Here is a 15,439-nt window from a genome sequence, read left to right as displayed (position 1 = left end):
TGGGCCAGACCAGAATCAGTGTGGAAGGACTGGGCAGTGGTGTGGCTGCTTGCTGGGAGGCATGCCCCTGCAGTAATGGTTTTCCCTGTTTAGTAAAAGAGTCTTGATTTTCAGATCTTTTCTATCAATAGCCTGGTAATTTTCTTCCATTCTTAAACACTTCTTCCAGTGTTCTGAGAAATCCAGGCTAGTCTGATTCTCTTTAGTTTTGCAATAAACCTGTTTTATTCATGTGGAAGCTTATAAGGATTTTCCTTTGAGTTCAGATATTTCCTCGGGATATTTTTTAGTATGTCTCTTTTTTTGTTACTTCCATTTTGGACTTTGCAGAGCCATTTCAGTCTGAAGATTCAACCTTTTTTTTTTTTTTGCTCAAGGAAGTTTTCTGTTATCTTTAATTAATTATCACTTCTCCATCTGTTACTTTTTATATTCTGAATATAAAAAGCTTCTGTCCTTAGTTGGCTTTATCTCCTGAACTTGTCTTTTAATTTGTGTTTAAACCTCTTCACTTTAATATATTTCTTTGATATTTATTCTGTATTACTTATTATTCTTCATTTTTCTTTCAGACACTAATTTGGTTCTTAGTGGTAACTCTTTCATTAAATATTTATATTTGCAATCTTATTTTTCTTGGATTTTCAAAGAGACTAGTAAGTAAAGGTTCTAATTGTACTTTCTTGGGCATTCACTTGAAAAAAATTAAAGTGCCCTGTGTCTTTCAATCTACATGTGTTAGTCGCTCAGTCATGTGACTTTGCAACTCCATGGGCTGTATCCCACCAGGCCCCTCTGTCCTTGGAATTTTCCAGGCAAGAATACTGGAGTGGGTTGCCATGCCCTTCTCCAGATCTTCCCAACCCAGGGATCGAAGCTGGGTCTCCCACATTGCAGGCAGATTGTTTGCTGTCTTAGCTACCTGTGTTACCTCAAGAAAAGACACTTGTTTTCGTTACTCTGGTGGCTTTCCTCTTAGAACTTATCACCTTTTTTAAACCAGTTTTAAGTTTTTTAAAGGGAGGGCCTCAGCTTCTGTAGAGGCTTGGACAATGGCAAGCATTCAGGTGGGAACATCATCTGTTAATAGTGAACTGTGTCATTGGTAAACAGGTTGATAACAGTGAGGGAGGAACAGCAGGAAGAGCTCCAGGCTTTCAGGCCTGTACTGGTAAAGAGGAGGGAATTCCCTTCCTGGGAATTTGTCATCCCACAAAGGCAGTCTCCGCCTGTGACTTCTGCCCCCATTAGCCGTAGGTAGCTTCCCCAAGAACAGCAAAAGCAGGTAAGCGCATACAACTCCCACCTGCCAGCATAGTCTCTGTAGGCAGCCCCTGACTCTGACGCCTCTGACTAGTCTTCTGCTGGGTCCTCAGCCATCCCCTAGTTGTCCCAGATCTGCTTTCTTCAGGAGAACTTACAGCTTCAGCCCCTGTGGGATTTCCTCCGGGGCTCTCCAGATGGCATATCTGATTGGCTGAGTCAGTCCAGTAAGTTGGGAGCATGAGGCCGTGTGGATGTGAGGAACAGCGAGTCCTCATCCTCCCAGAATTCTTCCTAAGTATTTTATTTTACATTGTTGTTGTTGATGAGTAGTTTTTGTTTGTTTGCTTCATACTAGCTTTTAAAAGAGCTAAGAAGCAACTCAGTTTTTTTTGACTAGTCCCGGAATCCTCAAAGAAGACTTTCTTTCCATTTGTGAGAGGACTTCCTCTTTGAGGAAGGAAAAATCTTTATATAAGAGCAGTCCCTGTGCCTCAGCAAGGAACACGATGAAGAGCTAAGAGTCCAGGCTAGTCTACTTCTACTCTCATCAGTCCTATTCTTCTTTTAAAATGTTTTCTTTTAATTGTATTTTATTTTAGATTGAAGCACATTTGGACACACTTATAAATGAGCAAGCTTCTTATGTTTTAACCAGAGCAGGCTTGAGTTATATTTACAACATGGTACAGCAACATAAAGTTGAACAGGTAAGTACGTGGCTGTTTCTAACTAGAGAGAAATACCGATTTAGACTGTGTCTTCTAGAGCTAGACTCATTAGAATCTTGGCTTTGCCACTTAAAAGCAGTTTTTCACTGGGAAAGTGACCTGTCTCTGTTTCCTCATTTGTAAATTGAGGGTACTAATATCTGTAACATAGGGTTATTCTGAAGATTAAGTGAGATAATGCCTGTGTAGTGCTCAGATGACTACCTGAAATATGGTAGAGTGTCCCCAAATGTTAACTGTCCTTTTTACCATAGATAGTTTGGGTTAAAAGTAATGAAAATATACAAAAATTAGTATAGAAAAATGTATAAATTAATACAGTGGTAAATTTTTCAGAGTCCTTCATCACCATCAACTAATTGAATGCTTAGATTACTATATATAAATATCAGTCATTCCCCACTTTAATTTAGCAGATCATGGTCTATTATTTGGAAAGGTAAATACTTCTGGGGCATATGATCTTGTTCAGTTACGGAACTCCAGTAGAATTAGAACACGGAGTGGGAGAGAAGCCTAGGAAACCATGTAAGCATTTTTCTTTAAAAAGCAAAAAACTCTTTTAAATAACATTAAGATGAAGAATATTTTATAGCCCAGGAACTCTTAAGTGACACTCTCAAAGATCACAGGTTTTGAATTTTTTCTTTTGATAAGGTAATACGTTTCCACCAGAAGGAGCTGATTCTGCTACCTTTTTTATACTATCTAAAATTGTCAAAATGAGACTCTTAGAGTCCCTGTTTCTCACTGCCGTTTCTCAGTACTTAACTGCCCTTTTTTCTTGCTTATGATTTAATCTGAAGTATCCTGCCGTTTCATTGTTCGTAAACGTATGTGCTCCTCACTCCAACACCTATTATTGAGGACCTTCATGCTAGTTATACAAAAATTAACAGGTCATAGTCCCTCTTTTAATTGAGGTTGAAGATGGGACCTTCTTTGGAAATAAACTAAATTTTCAAATTTTGGAAGTCTGCTAATGGACTGTATTTCATAAGTGAACTGTAACATATAGCACCTGTTTTCATCTTGTTTTTGGCCTTTTGTTCCCTAAGGGCCCTTTAGCTAATTTGCCCAACCTAGATTCTGTGGCACTGAAGGCTGCAATGGTAAGTACACAGTAAAGCATGTCAGTATACGTTTCCTTACGGAATGTTATTCTTACTCCTTCTCATGTGATAATTTGCTGTATTCACAACTGGTTCTGGGCATAATGATTGCACATGTATTCCTTTAAAGAGGTCTGATCAAGACAGACATTGGTAGTAATATCTCACTGTGCCCTAATAGTCGTATTATTCCTGTTTAAGTTTTCTTCAGTTTCAGAATTTTACTCCTAACCTAATGAAGAAACAGGAATGACAACATGAAGAAGTTAGGCTATATATCATTAGAGAAAACCACCAATAAGAGCTGCATTTATCATGCAACTAAATAAATGTATAAAGAATACAGTTGTGAATTGTGATAATGCTGTGAATTAAATTATGCAGGTCCAAAATCTCAGAGTCAACCCCTTCATCCCATTTACTAGTAACCAAATCGTGATGATTTTGCTCTCTAATTTTCTCAGATATCTTCTCTTCTTTCCACTCCTGTTGCCCTTGTCTGAGATGCTGCAGGAGCTACCCGTTTGTTGCCCTTGCATCTGCTATGTATGACCTCCCCTTTGATTCTTTTTGCTGTGGCCAGAGTTAGCATCTTAAATTCAAATCAGATGATTTCCCCCCTTTCATTATTTCCCTCCTTTAATGGTTTTCATGATGCTTTTACAGTAGAAATTAGAATCTGTTAGAAAATCTTTCAAGTCCTACATGGACTGAGCTCTAGTAGCCATTCTTTCTCACCTAAGCCTTCATCCACTGTCCCCACTACGCACACACTTAACCTAATGTCAGTTCATCTTCACGATTTCACTTAAAATGTCCTTTGCTCAGAGATGCTTTTGCCAAACACAAAGATTAGATCTGTGTCATCCTGATGGATGCTTTTGTAGTATTGGTACCTTGGTTTTTCCTTTATTTACATTTGTTTACTACCTCTCTCACTAGACCATGAGCTCTGTGAAGCTAGGAATTGTCTTTTTTTGCTCACCATTATATTTACATTACGTTATAAGGTACCTTACCAATAACAGGTACTCGATGAATATTAATAATGAATAGATGAGCGAATGATTAACAGATACTCTGGATTTTAAAAAGTAAGGCAGACTTGAAATCTGATGACTTAACATCTTATTAATATTATTACCCAGAAGTTTGGTGAGGGAGATCAAAATGAATGGCTTGGATTTAAAATTTTAAAAGTAGATATTGCTGATACTGAGTACCTTAAAGAGTTGACACTTGCAGTCAATTTAGTTGGAATATATAAGAAATAACTCATTTTGATCACAAAGACCTCGTTATTTGGAATATGGGGTTTTTCCAAGGATTTAATCCTTAAAAAGGAATGATTACTAGGGAGGTCTGTTAGCAGATATGTGCACTTTGTGTTTTGAATTTCTCTGTTTCATTTAGGTTCAGTTTGATCGCTATCTGTCAGCTCCTGACAACCTGTTAATGCCACAGCTGAACTTTCTTCTAAGTGCCACAGTGAAGTAAGTATTTATTGGTCCCAATTATTAATAGTTGGTAAAGATTCACATACATTTCTTAGAAAAAAATTGTTTTTTTAAAAAAGGAGATTTAATCATTGAGGATTTATAGTTCTCAACCTCTCAGCACCCCTAAGAGATCTGACCGTACCCTGTTCATACTTGTTCCTTACATGTTTGTAGTTTGAAAGTGTCGGTTTAGTGAATGCTTTTTTTAAAAATAATGGGACTTATATAATTGAAGCTACAATGTGCTAATATGAAGTTCCATTGTATTAATATAATGTCAAAATTGCACTGAATATGTGATGAAAAATTAGTAGTATGTTCATTGTGCAACATAGATGTCCTGCTGTTTAGATCATTTTGGACTCTGGAAGTTTCTATAAATATATTATAAAATTGTTCGATATCATGTATTAGAAATGTGTTCAAGATGAAGGACTATACATTAAAATATAAGGATATTACAATTAGAAGAAAGAGAAATAATACTGGGTGACTTTTCTTGATTTTAGCAAAAATATTGACAAAATTTTGTACAAGTAGGAAATCAGACATCTGTACTTTTTTTCTTTCCATTCAGCTAGTGTATTAAGTGCCCTGTGTACCGGGCACTGCAGAGTAAGATTTAAAAGCCAGTTTTACTATCTTAATAGAGATTATAGTCTGACATGTCAATTACACACTTGAACAAATATTTATGTTCAGTTCAGTTCAGTCGCTCAGTCGTGTCCGACTCTTTGCGACCCCATGAATCACAGCACGCCAGGCCTCCCTGTCCATCACCAACTCCCGGAGTTCACTCAGACTCACGTCCATCGAGTCAGTGATGCCATCCAGCCATCTCATCCTCTGTCATCCCCTTCTCCTCCTGCCCCCAATCCCTCCCAGCATCAGAGTCTTTTCCCATGACTCAACTCTTCGCATGAGGTGGTCAAAGTACTGGAGTTTCAGCTTTAGCATCATTCCTTCCAAAGAAATCCCAGGGCTGATCTCCTTCAGAATGGACTGGTTGGATCTGCTTGCAGTCCAAGGGACTCTCAAGAGTCTTCTCCAACACCACAGTTCAAAAGCATCAATTCTTTGGTGCTCAGCCTTCTTCACAGACCAACTCTCACATCCATACATGACCACAGGAAAAACCATAGCCTTCACTAGACAAAGTACAATAAAGAAAGAACTATGCAACTTGAAAAAAAATGCTTTAAATATCTGAAAGGATGTCATGGTACAGAGGTGGTCCACTTGCCTTCTGTTGTTCTGAGGAGCAATATGTAGAGCAAGGAGGCAGCTTTGGGCTCAGCATGACGAAGAATTTGGTGTCAATTAGAATTGGCTGGAAATGGATTCTCTCAGACATAGAGTTAGGGTTCTAACTATAACTAACCTAATGAAGAAATTGGAATGACAATGAAGAGGTTAGATTATGTATCATTAGAGACTTCCCATCTGTCAATCATCCTTGGCTTATAGTTCTTGACTTCTGAAATGGATTCCAGTCTTAATATATTACTTTTGAGTGTGACACTCACCAACCTCTACTCTATTACCTTCTTAGGGAGTTCCCACATTAGTTGTGGTCAGTGTAATTGATTTTTTTTTTTTTTTTTTTACTTTTATTTTTTTTTATCTTAAAAGATCTCATACTATCAACATAACCAAAATTCTAAAGAACTGGGAGACTATAAAACAAATTCCTTTATGCCATAATTCAGATTGTTTGTTTTTCTTAAGTTATTTACTTTGTTTAATCAAATACCTGTAACTTTTTTATATTTAACCAGTTGTTTTAGTACTTAGTACTATATAGGCATGATATGCATTTGATCTTACTTATAAGGCATTTGAAATATTAGGAGGTAACTTTTATTCACTTAAATTTTGAACCTTTTCAAAATGGTAATCTGTTTTTAAATAATTTAAAATAATTTCTGTCTAAAATAATTTCATATCCATATCAATTTCTATTCATAGTCTATTTAAAATATCAGTTGTTTCTTTGAAATAGAGCTTTGCAGTGTAAAACTTTCTTTATTCCTGTCTTGTTCTGTTAATGTTCTATTTTTTGCAGTGTAAAACTTTCTTTATTCCTGTCTTGTTTTGTTAATGTTCTGTTCTCTATAACTTTGCTTGTCTCCGTGGTTGTAGTACCTTGGGGACCCCTGTCACTCTTCTCTTCTTTTTTCTTGTCTTGTGTTGACTGCCTCTCAAAGTGGGTTTTGATTGAATACTTCAGCCTTGGAATAAACTATGGAATGAATTTAAGTATCCAGGAAATGAGCTTGTATTAAAAATTAAAAAGTAGAAAATTAAAGCATTTTTAAAGAATCCTTCCTTCCTTGTGATGAATTGGAAGGGCCTTGATCTTTTTTCAGTGCCAGACTCCAGCATTTATCTTTTAATAGCATAAAAATAGAGGTTGGACTATAGAAACCACAGTCATGCATATTTATAAAATATTCTGTGTCTTCTCTTATTGATTTAGAGTTCTTTGTATGAATAATTTAAGAAATAGAGACTATAGATGCTTCTTAAAGTGAGTGAGTAGAAAAGTGGATATGATTTGAGAATTCTTTGATTCAGGAATCTTCATCTGTTGCATATGGTATAAACAAAGCAAATTTCTTTAAAAGTAATGACTTTGGTTTTTTTGTTTGTTTGTTTTTTGAGGTAAATGGAATACTTTTCTTCTCTTTCACTGCCTCCTTTTAAGCATCTAGGGGATTCTCCAGGCAAGAATACCCGAGTGGGTTGCCATTCCCTTCCCCAGGGGATCTTTCCAACCCAGAGATCATACCTGGGTCTCCTGCATTATAGGCAGATTCTTTATACTAGTGCCCCTCAGGAAGCCCTCCTTTTTAAGCCACTATCTTTAACTATCAGGAATACCAGTATAAACACAAAATAAAGCAGATTTGGTAATAGGGGCAAGGGTGAGCCTACCAAAGAAATAGTGGCTACTGGAAATGTGCAAACTGATAAATGGCTGGGACTCAAACTGTGCTTTAGAGACCTGGGAAAGTCTAAGCCTTAAAAGTGAGGCTAATCTGTCCTACAGTATAGGCTACTTAAGACTCATAAAGAAAAGACAAACCTCTAAAAGATCATGTGGATCTTTACTGAATTAACTGCCTTCCAGAACAAAACTTAACACTCCTAAATATGGCAAAATACAATCAACAGTGTAACATTTATGGTGCTGGACATGCAATAAAAACTACTTGGGTATAGTACTAGGAAAGTATGAACCAAAACTAGAACCAAATCTGTCAACAGAAACAGACTCACCGACACAGGTTACAGAATTAGCAGGTAAGATCTTTAAAACAGCTATTTCAGATGTGTTCAGGGACTAAGAGGAAAACTCACTGGGTAGAAATAATCACCAGTTGGACATTCTAGAGGGAAGGATCAATCAGCTTGCAGAGAGAACAGTAGTAATTGCCCAGACTGAAGCTCAGGTAGGAAAAAATTAAAAGCTGTAGAAAGATGAAGAATCTTAGGTGGTGAATTGTGAGACGATAACAAGCATTGGAATATAAGTGAAGTGTCATAGTGAGATTAAGGCAAAAAAAATTGAAGGCATAAAAGAATTTTTTTCAAATGTGATGGAAAACATGAACCCACAGATTCAGGAAGCTAAATAAATCACAAGGAAAATTATACTAAGGTACACCATAATCAGATTATTGCAAACCAGTGATAGAGAAAAAAAATCTTAAAAAGCAAGATTTTAAGGGGAACAATGATATTATTTGTGGGAGCAATGATAAGGCTACTACTGACTTCTTGTTAGAACAGTTCAAACCAGAAGACAGTAAATCACATCTTTTAAAAAGCTGAATGATAAAACAGTTTCAACTTTGTGTATTCGTCAAAAGTATCTTTCAAACTGAAAGCAAAAAAATACATTTTGAGATAAGATAAACAAAAGTAGAGAGCATTTATCACCAGTATACTTCACTGCAAGAAATGATAAGGAAAGTTCTTCAGGCTGAAGAAAAATGATACTACAGGAAAACTCATGTCTACACCAGGGAATGACAAGCGCAGGAAATGCTAAATATAAAAGATAGTGGACCTTTAAAATAAAAATACTGACAGTGAATGTGGGATTCTTAACACTGAGAAATAGAGTTTATGGCTACAAAAAACATAAAGGATGAAGTGGGAAGGGAGTAGAAGTACACTGTGGAGATGCTGAAGGTTGCTCATGAAGTGCTTAATATTGTGTGAAGATAAATTGTAAACCCTACAGCGAGCACTAGAATCAATAATATGCCAGTGGATAAAACGGAATGTTAAAAGGACAGTTAGGACAATTAGATTAAAATAAGGCGGGAAAAGAGAAAAAAAGAACAGGTGGTGTAAATATAAAATGAATAATAGGATGATAAACCTAAACTCAGCCCCAAATGTAAATATATTAAATGTAAAAGGGCTACACACTCCAGTTAAAAGGCCGAAAGTATTAGATTGGGTGTAAAAACCTGGCCCAACTGTCTGCAGTCTATAAGAAATCCACTTTAGGGCACGTTTAAAAGATCATATTGTACCATGCAAATAAAAATTATAATAAAGCTGAAGTAACTATATTCTGATGTTAACATCAGAAAAATTAGGCTGATGGGAAAATGATGCTACCAAAGATAAAGAGGGATATTTCACAATAATAGGATCAATTCATGAAGAAGATATAATAGTAAATATGTACAACTAATAGAGCTTCAAAAAACATGACATATAAGCTTATAAACATGACATATAAGCTTATTCTTACATAAGAAGAATAGATAAATTGGCATTCATTTTGATATTTCAACCCTCCTCTCTCAATAATTAATAGAAAAAGTAGAAAACTACTTGTTTGGTGTAAAGGAACTGAACAGTGTCACTAATCAGCTCAACCTAATAGAAAATATCACACACAACTACAGAAAATAACATTCTTTTAAAGTGCATATGAAACATTCACTCAGCTAACATAAGAGCAAATAGATGTAAGAAAGCCACTAGTGAGTATTCCTGTCTATGAGCATGGTATACCTACCTGTTTATCCAGCTCATTTTTTAGAATTTTCAGTAAAGACTTAGTTTCTTCATGTAGTTTTCCATGTATATTGTTGGGTTTATTCCTAGGAAACAGTTTTGTGACTCCTTTGATAAGGTCTTTTATTTTCCATTGCATATTCTCATTAGATGTTGCTGGTAAATAGGGAAAAATACTAAATTTTGTACATTAATTTTGAATCTGACCAGGTAATTAAACTCTTAGTTCTATTAGTTTATCAATTGTTTGCCTTGATTTGTTTTGTTTGTTTGTTTTTGGTACAGACATCTGAAGTTAATGAGTCATTAATTTTTTTCAGTATTTATGATTAAACTTACTATATTGACTAGGTGCTCCAAGTAAATAGTAGATGTAATGGTGAGTGTACATATTTTATTTTGAACTTTACTGAGAATGTTTCTGATATTTCATCACTTAAGTGTGATGTTTGCTGTAGATTTCCAGTGTTCCAATGTGGGCACACGATATTCTTCTCTAACTGGGTATGTAATGTAGTATTCTGTAAATTCTCAATGTAGTTCCAATCAAAATGCCATGGAACCAATTTATTAAATATTAACCTAGAAAGAAATGTATGAGAGCAGACTCCAGTCACTTTTGACTATCTCCACAGTTACCCCTCTGGTCCAAGGTAATATCATCTGTGCCTGGATTATCACATTAGCCTTGAAACTATTCTGCTTTGACCCTTGCCCTCTCTACCATTCCCACACCAGCCTCTACAGTCTAAGTTTAGCATCTCAGCTAGAGTGATCCTTGAATGAATTGCTTTACTTAACCCTCTCGGTAAGTCTGTACATTAGTATCTCCATTTTACAGAAAAGGACATTTTTTTTGGAAAGGTTAAATAATTGAAACAAGGTCAAACAGTTAGCAAGAAGCAGAGTCAAGATTTTCAAATCCAGTATTCCAGAGCCTGTTCTCTTTAGCTCGTACTATATTTTTATTAACTCTTTCTCTGCTGAGATTATATTGTTTTACTGTTTTAAAAGGAAACTTGAAAATGTTAGGCCTATGTGATAGGCTGTATGAGACATATGTGAGATCTGTGCCTTGGTCTCACCTCAGATATGCTTTAATTTTTACTGTGAATGACAGAAAGCTGACCCGCTGTGGCATCTTTGGTATTTATATTGTGATAAAGAGAAATCAAAATGTTCTTTTTTTTTTTTAATGTTCATTTTTAAACCAATCTATTATACATAAGTATATTTTTTCCCCTTAGTTTTTCGGGAATAGTTAAACTGTTAACACCTTTTCTCCTATGGCATGTTTGATTGCTTCTTAACTGTGGTGCTGTAATAAAGCTCAATTTTAGTGATCACAGAACCTGAATGTTGAAATAAGTTATTTTTAGAAGTGCTGGGTTTATGGTAATGTTGAAAGTTTTATCATGTTGTTATGGCAACCAAAATCTTAAAGTACTGATTAATGACAAGCTCACTGATTCTGGAAGTTAGCAGTTCATTTCTTATCATGGCTCAGTACTTTAAATAATTATTTAAATTGTACGTAAGGTAATTTCAGTGAACATGTTTTAAAACGAGAATGGTATCTCTATTTAGTTGTATAATAATGTTTATTAGCATTTTCAGAATTTATAACTGTAGTTTTATGTTACTGTTGACATTTATAACTGGACAAAAATAATTTCTTAATGTCTGGTATTCTCACGGATAGATAACTAAAATTCTTTGCACTTCTGTAGAATTGTGTAACAAGCTCATCTTTATTTTTTCTCATAGCACATTAGCTACATGATTATTATCTTTGATATTGATATACTAGAATAGCAAACTATACGGTGGGGAGAGAGGGGGGAAACAGCAACTATACTTTGCAAAAGTAAGAAGACTTTCCAGACCATGGAAATAAGGTGTGTAGGGTCTGGGAGACCAGCATGTCTTTTTCATGTCATATTGAAACATTGTTAACAGACCCATCAAAAATTATTTAGGGGAGTGTACCCTTGTTTGATTTTCTGTTTACTATTGATTAAAAGGTTCCAAGATGAAACTTCCCTGCTCTATGAGATGTTAGTTCATTTTATATGTAACCTCATTTATTCTAATCTTCCTTTTCAAATGCCTGTAAATGACCAATTCCTCAAAATGTTTTGTGAATCAACTTTACCATCTTAATAATTTCCTATATTAATGAATTACTTGTATGAGTCATGTTTTAAATTTTTTGAAATTACAGTGAGAATGTCATGTAAAGACATGTAAAGAGACCAAGAAAGTTAATGATCTAACTTTATAGATGAATCTTGGCTTACATTCAAAAGCTTTTCCCTTTTAACTGGCCTTTTGCATATCTGCAAAAAGCATATCTGTGAAAAGCGGGATTTATCTTTGGAATTTTAACATAGAGAAACAGTTCTAAAAGTATTACATCCATCAGGTGTGTGATTGGCTGTGATTGATCAAAATACAGAAATTAAAATCTGAGGTGGGTACCCATACTAGAAAATAGCATACAGGACTGGGAAAAAAAAAAAAAAAAAGTACTGCTTTTCTTTACATGTACTTGAAAAGATCAGTAGATAAAGGATATTCCACGTTTTCAGAAGCAAATGACTAGACTGAGATGATTTGCTGGTCATTTTGTATTTATACAGTTCTTGAATTTTTCTACTTTGGACACTGATTTTATTTTTCACTATAATGATTCATCATTATTTGACCTTCATATTTCACACATAATATTAGTGAATAATTTGGACCAAGACACCAGGCAGGCAGAAGGCAGACAGATAAGATATATATGATAACTTTTTAACATAAGGGGTGAACTTACATAGTAATTAGCATTAAAAATAAAAAGGAGGAGATAGTAAAATGGCAAGAAAATTGCTTTATTACTTTAGAAACACTACCCATTTATGTAGAAGTCACTGATACGTTTCATTACTCAGGGAACCCAGTTCCACAAAGTGATGTATGTGGATGCATATATGTGTGTAAGTGTATGAATAAGCATATATAGGTTTTTTAACAGCAGTTCATTAAAAACTCTTGGCTCAATGAAATGATGCAGTTTTAAAGCTGAAGGTATCTAGTAAAGGTTGTCAAGGTCAGTATTTTGTTTTATGACATTGGAATTAGCCTTGGAAAGGTTAAATTACTTGTTCAAGGCAGCGGTAAGTAGCAGGACTTGAGCTAGAGTCAAGATCGTCTGACAGTAATGGCCTTCCCTGTACCGTTTTACCTCTGCCATGTATCACTCATTAGGAGAACATTAATGAGTATGAGCATATGGACCTGTACCTGGCTTGGGTAGTAATAAGTGAACTTCTAACGTTTGTCCAGAAATATGGAATCACTATCAGTCTCAGTTCTTGCTCTTTACAGTTTGGATTTGACTCGGATTCACTTGGAGAATCTCCATTTCCGTTGCATTTCTGTCCTATTGACTTTAGAGGACCACTTCTGTTCCCTTCCCTTTTTCCTTTCCACTCTGTGAAAGCCTTTTTTGTCCACAGGCTTTTGTATCTCTCATCTTGTTCAGTGCAGCCATGTTCATTTTTTGATCCCTCCCTTGTCTTGGTGGCTTCTTAAACTGGGGAGTGGAATGAGGAAGCCCTATACCATCAAATACAAACATTTAAAGTGAATTACAAACTCTTACTTGGTCTTATTGGCTTGGTTTTATTTAATTATTTATCTTAGCAGTATTGCTTTATTCTGGTTTTCTGTGTTGCAGATTTATAATGATTTTCAGCTGTCTTGTGAGTTGTGGCTTATAAGTGGAAATGTGCCCTGAGTTACAACTAAGCTTTAGTAATGTTAAAAGTTTTCACTGCATGGATTTGAAATTAAAATTTTAAATTGATTATTTCAGAATTTTCAGTAATTTATTCTACATTTACTAGTTATTAACTCTGGATTTTTAAAAAATGTGTTTAATATTCATTTTTGTACCTTATTCTGATTTTAAACTTATTGTAAGAAGGAATAGCCTTGTTTGTATGTTTCACATGTAGCTTAAGTACACACTGTGTTCAGACTGAGTACAGATTTTAGAGTATGAGGTGTGAGTAATGTTTTATAAACCTCCAAATATCTTACTGCTTTCAGTAGGGGAGGGAGAGGGATGCATTGGGAATTCGGAGTTAATTGATGCAAGCTGTTTCATTTAGAATGGATAAACAAGGTCCTACTGTATAGCAGTAGGGAACTCTCTCCAGTCCCCTGGGATAGACCATGCTGGAAAAGAATATTAAAAAAGAATGTATGTATGTGTAAAACTGAGTCACTCTGCTGTACAGCAGAGATTTGTACAACATTGTAAATCAACTGTACTCCAATAAAGTATTAAAACAATTCAAATAAAAAATTTTACTGATTTTAGTACAGAACTAGAAGTGCTATATCTAAAATTCATTACTTGTTGCAAATGAGTATCAAATATTACAATTAACAGATTTTTTAAATGCTAATTATAATATTTTTCAGCTATGTCACTTATCGAAAATGATTGTTGTATCATTTTGATGCATCTATTGTTATGCTCAGTTAATTATAGGAGCGATCACTAATCAGCAGATTAAAAAAAAAGTCTCCAAGCCTCATCTGGTAAAGTAGATTACCAAATCAGTTTCTACCATCCTCCCTTCCAACAAAAAGGTAGTACAGCCAATAGCCTTACTCCACTCTGCTCAGAAAAGTTGCTCAACGTATCTGCCTTCTACCCAGTCTCATTCTGGAAGCTTTAGGGAAATGTCCGGTTGTTTTAACAAATCACGGTTGCTCAAATCGAGAGTTTGGAGACCCCATCGGAACAGTGTGCGATGACCCAAGACCATAAGTGGACTCCCTTCCTCATTCCATTCAACCAGTTTTATTCTTCTTTAGACCAGTGATCCCCATATTTCCACAGATAATCTTACAGAGGTATAATTTTGGTCATGGATGTTCTAAGAACTGGTTATTTCTAGCACTGAAGGACAGGGAAGTCTTCGTGGATGAGGGAGTCCATTTTTCCTGAGAATTAAGAGCATTGAAAGGTGGATGAGAGACATTGCAGGCTAATGAAGGTATGTGAGGGAGCAAAGGGCCTGAGGTCAGGAAGAGCAGGGCAGATAGGCCAGTCAGGGGTTGAGCTGGACTACAGAATTAGAGTAATGATGCAGATGGTATTATAGAAGATTTTGAGTGAAAGGGTAAGAAGTTCTGACTTCTCTGAAATTGGAAGAAGACATTGAATCGCCTTGAAGGGTCCTGGGTAAGGGGGAGACATGATAAAAGTTACGCCTTAGAAAGATTAATCTAACAATGCTTCAGTTGCTCAGTCATGTCTGACTCTTTGCGACCCCATGAATCGCAGCATACCAGGCCTCCTTGTCCATCACCAACTCCTGGAGTTCACCCAAACTCATGTCCATCGAGTCGGTGATGCCATCCAGCCATCTCATCCACTGTCATCCCCTTCTCCTGCCCCCAATCCCTCCCAGCATCAGGGTCTTTTCCAATGAGTCAATTCTTTGGGTGAGGTGGCCAAAGTACTGGAGTTTCAGCTTTAGCATCAGTCCTTCCAATGAACACCCAGGACTGGTCTCCTTTAGGATGGACTGGTTGGATCTCCTTGCAGTCCAAGGGACTCGAAAGAGTCTTCTCCAGCACCACAGTTCAAAAGCATCAATTCTTCCACTCAGCTTTCTTCACAGTCCAACCCTCACATCCATACATGACCACAGGAAAAATCATAGCCTTGACTAGACATACCTTTGTTGGCAAAGTAATATCTCTGCTTTTTAATATGCTATCT

General features: G+C 35.9%; 1 protein-coding gene across 1 annotated transcript in view; it reads left to right on the top strand.

The window, feature by feature from the left end:
- The window catches only part of COG6 (component of oligomeric golgi complex 6), a 54,561-nt gene that overhangs the window by 36,281 nt on the left and 2,841 nt on the right, over positions 1 to 15,439 (top strand). The window contains 3 exon segments of the mRNA NM_001035069.2: positions 1,866 to 1,973; positions 3,053 to 3,106; positions 4,520 to 4,599. Coding sequence (NP_001030241.1) covers positions 1,866 to 1,973; positions 3,053 to 3,106; positions 4,520 to 4,599 — 242 coding nt within the window.

This window comes from Bos taurus, chromosome 12, assembly GCF_002263795.3.
Source record: "Bos taurus isolate L1 Dominette 01449 registration number 42190680 breed Hereford chromosome 12, ARS-UCD2.0, whole genome shotgun sequence".
Classification (NCBI taxonomy): domain Eukaryota; kingdom Metazoa; phylum Chordata; class Mammalia; order Artiodactyla; family Bovidae; genus Bos; species Bos taurus.
This window is presented reverse-complemented; position numbering and strand designations above follow the sequence as displayed.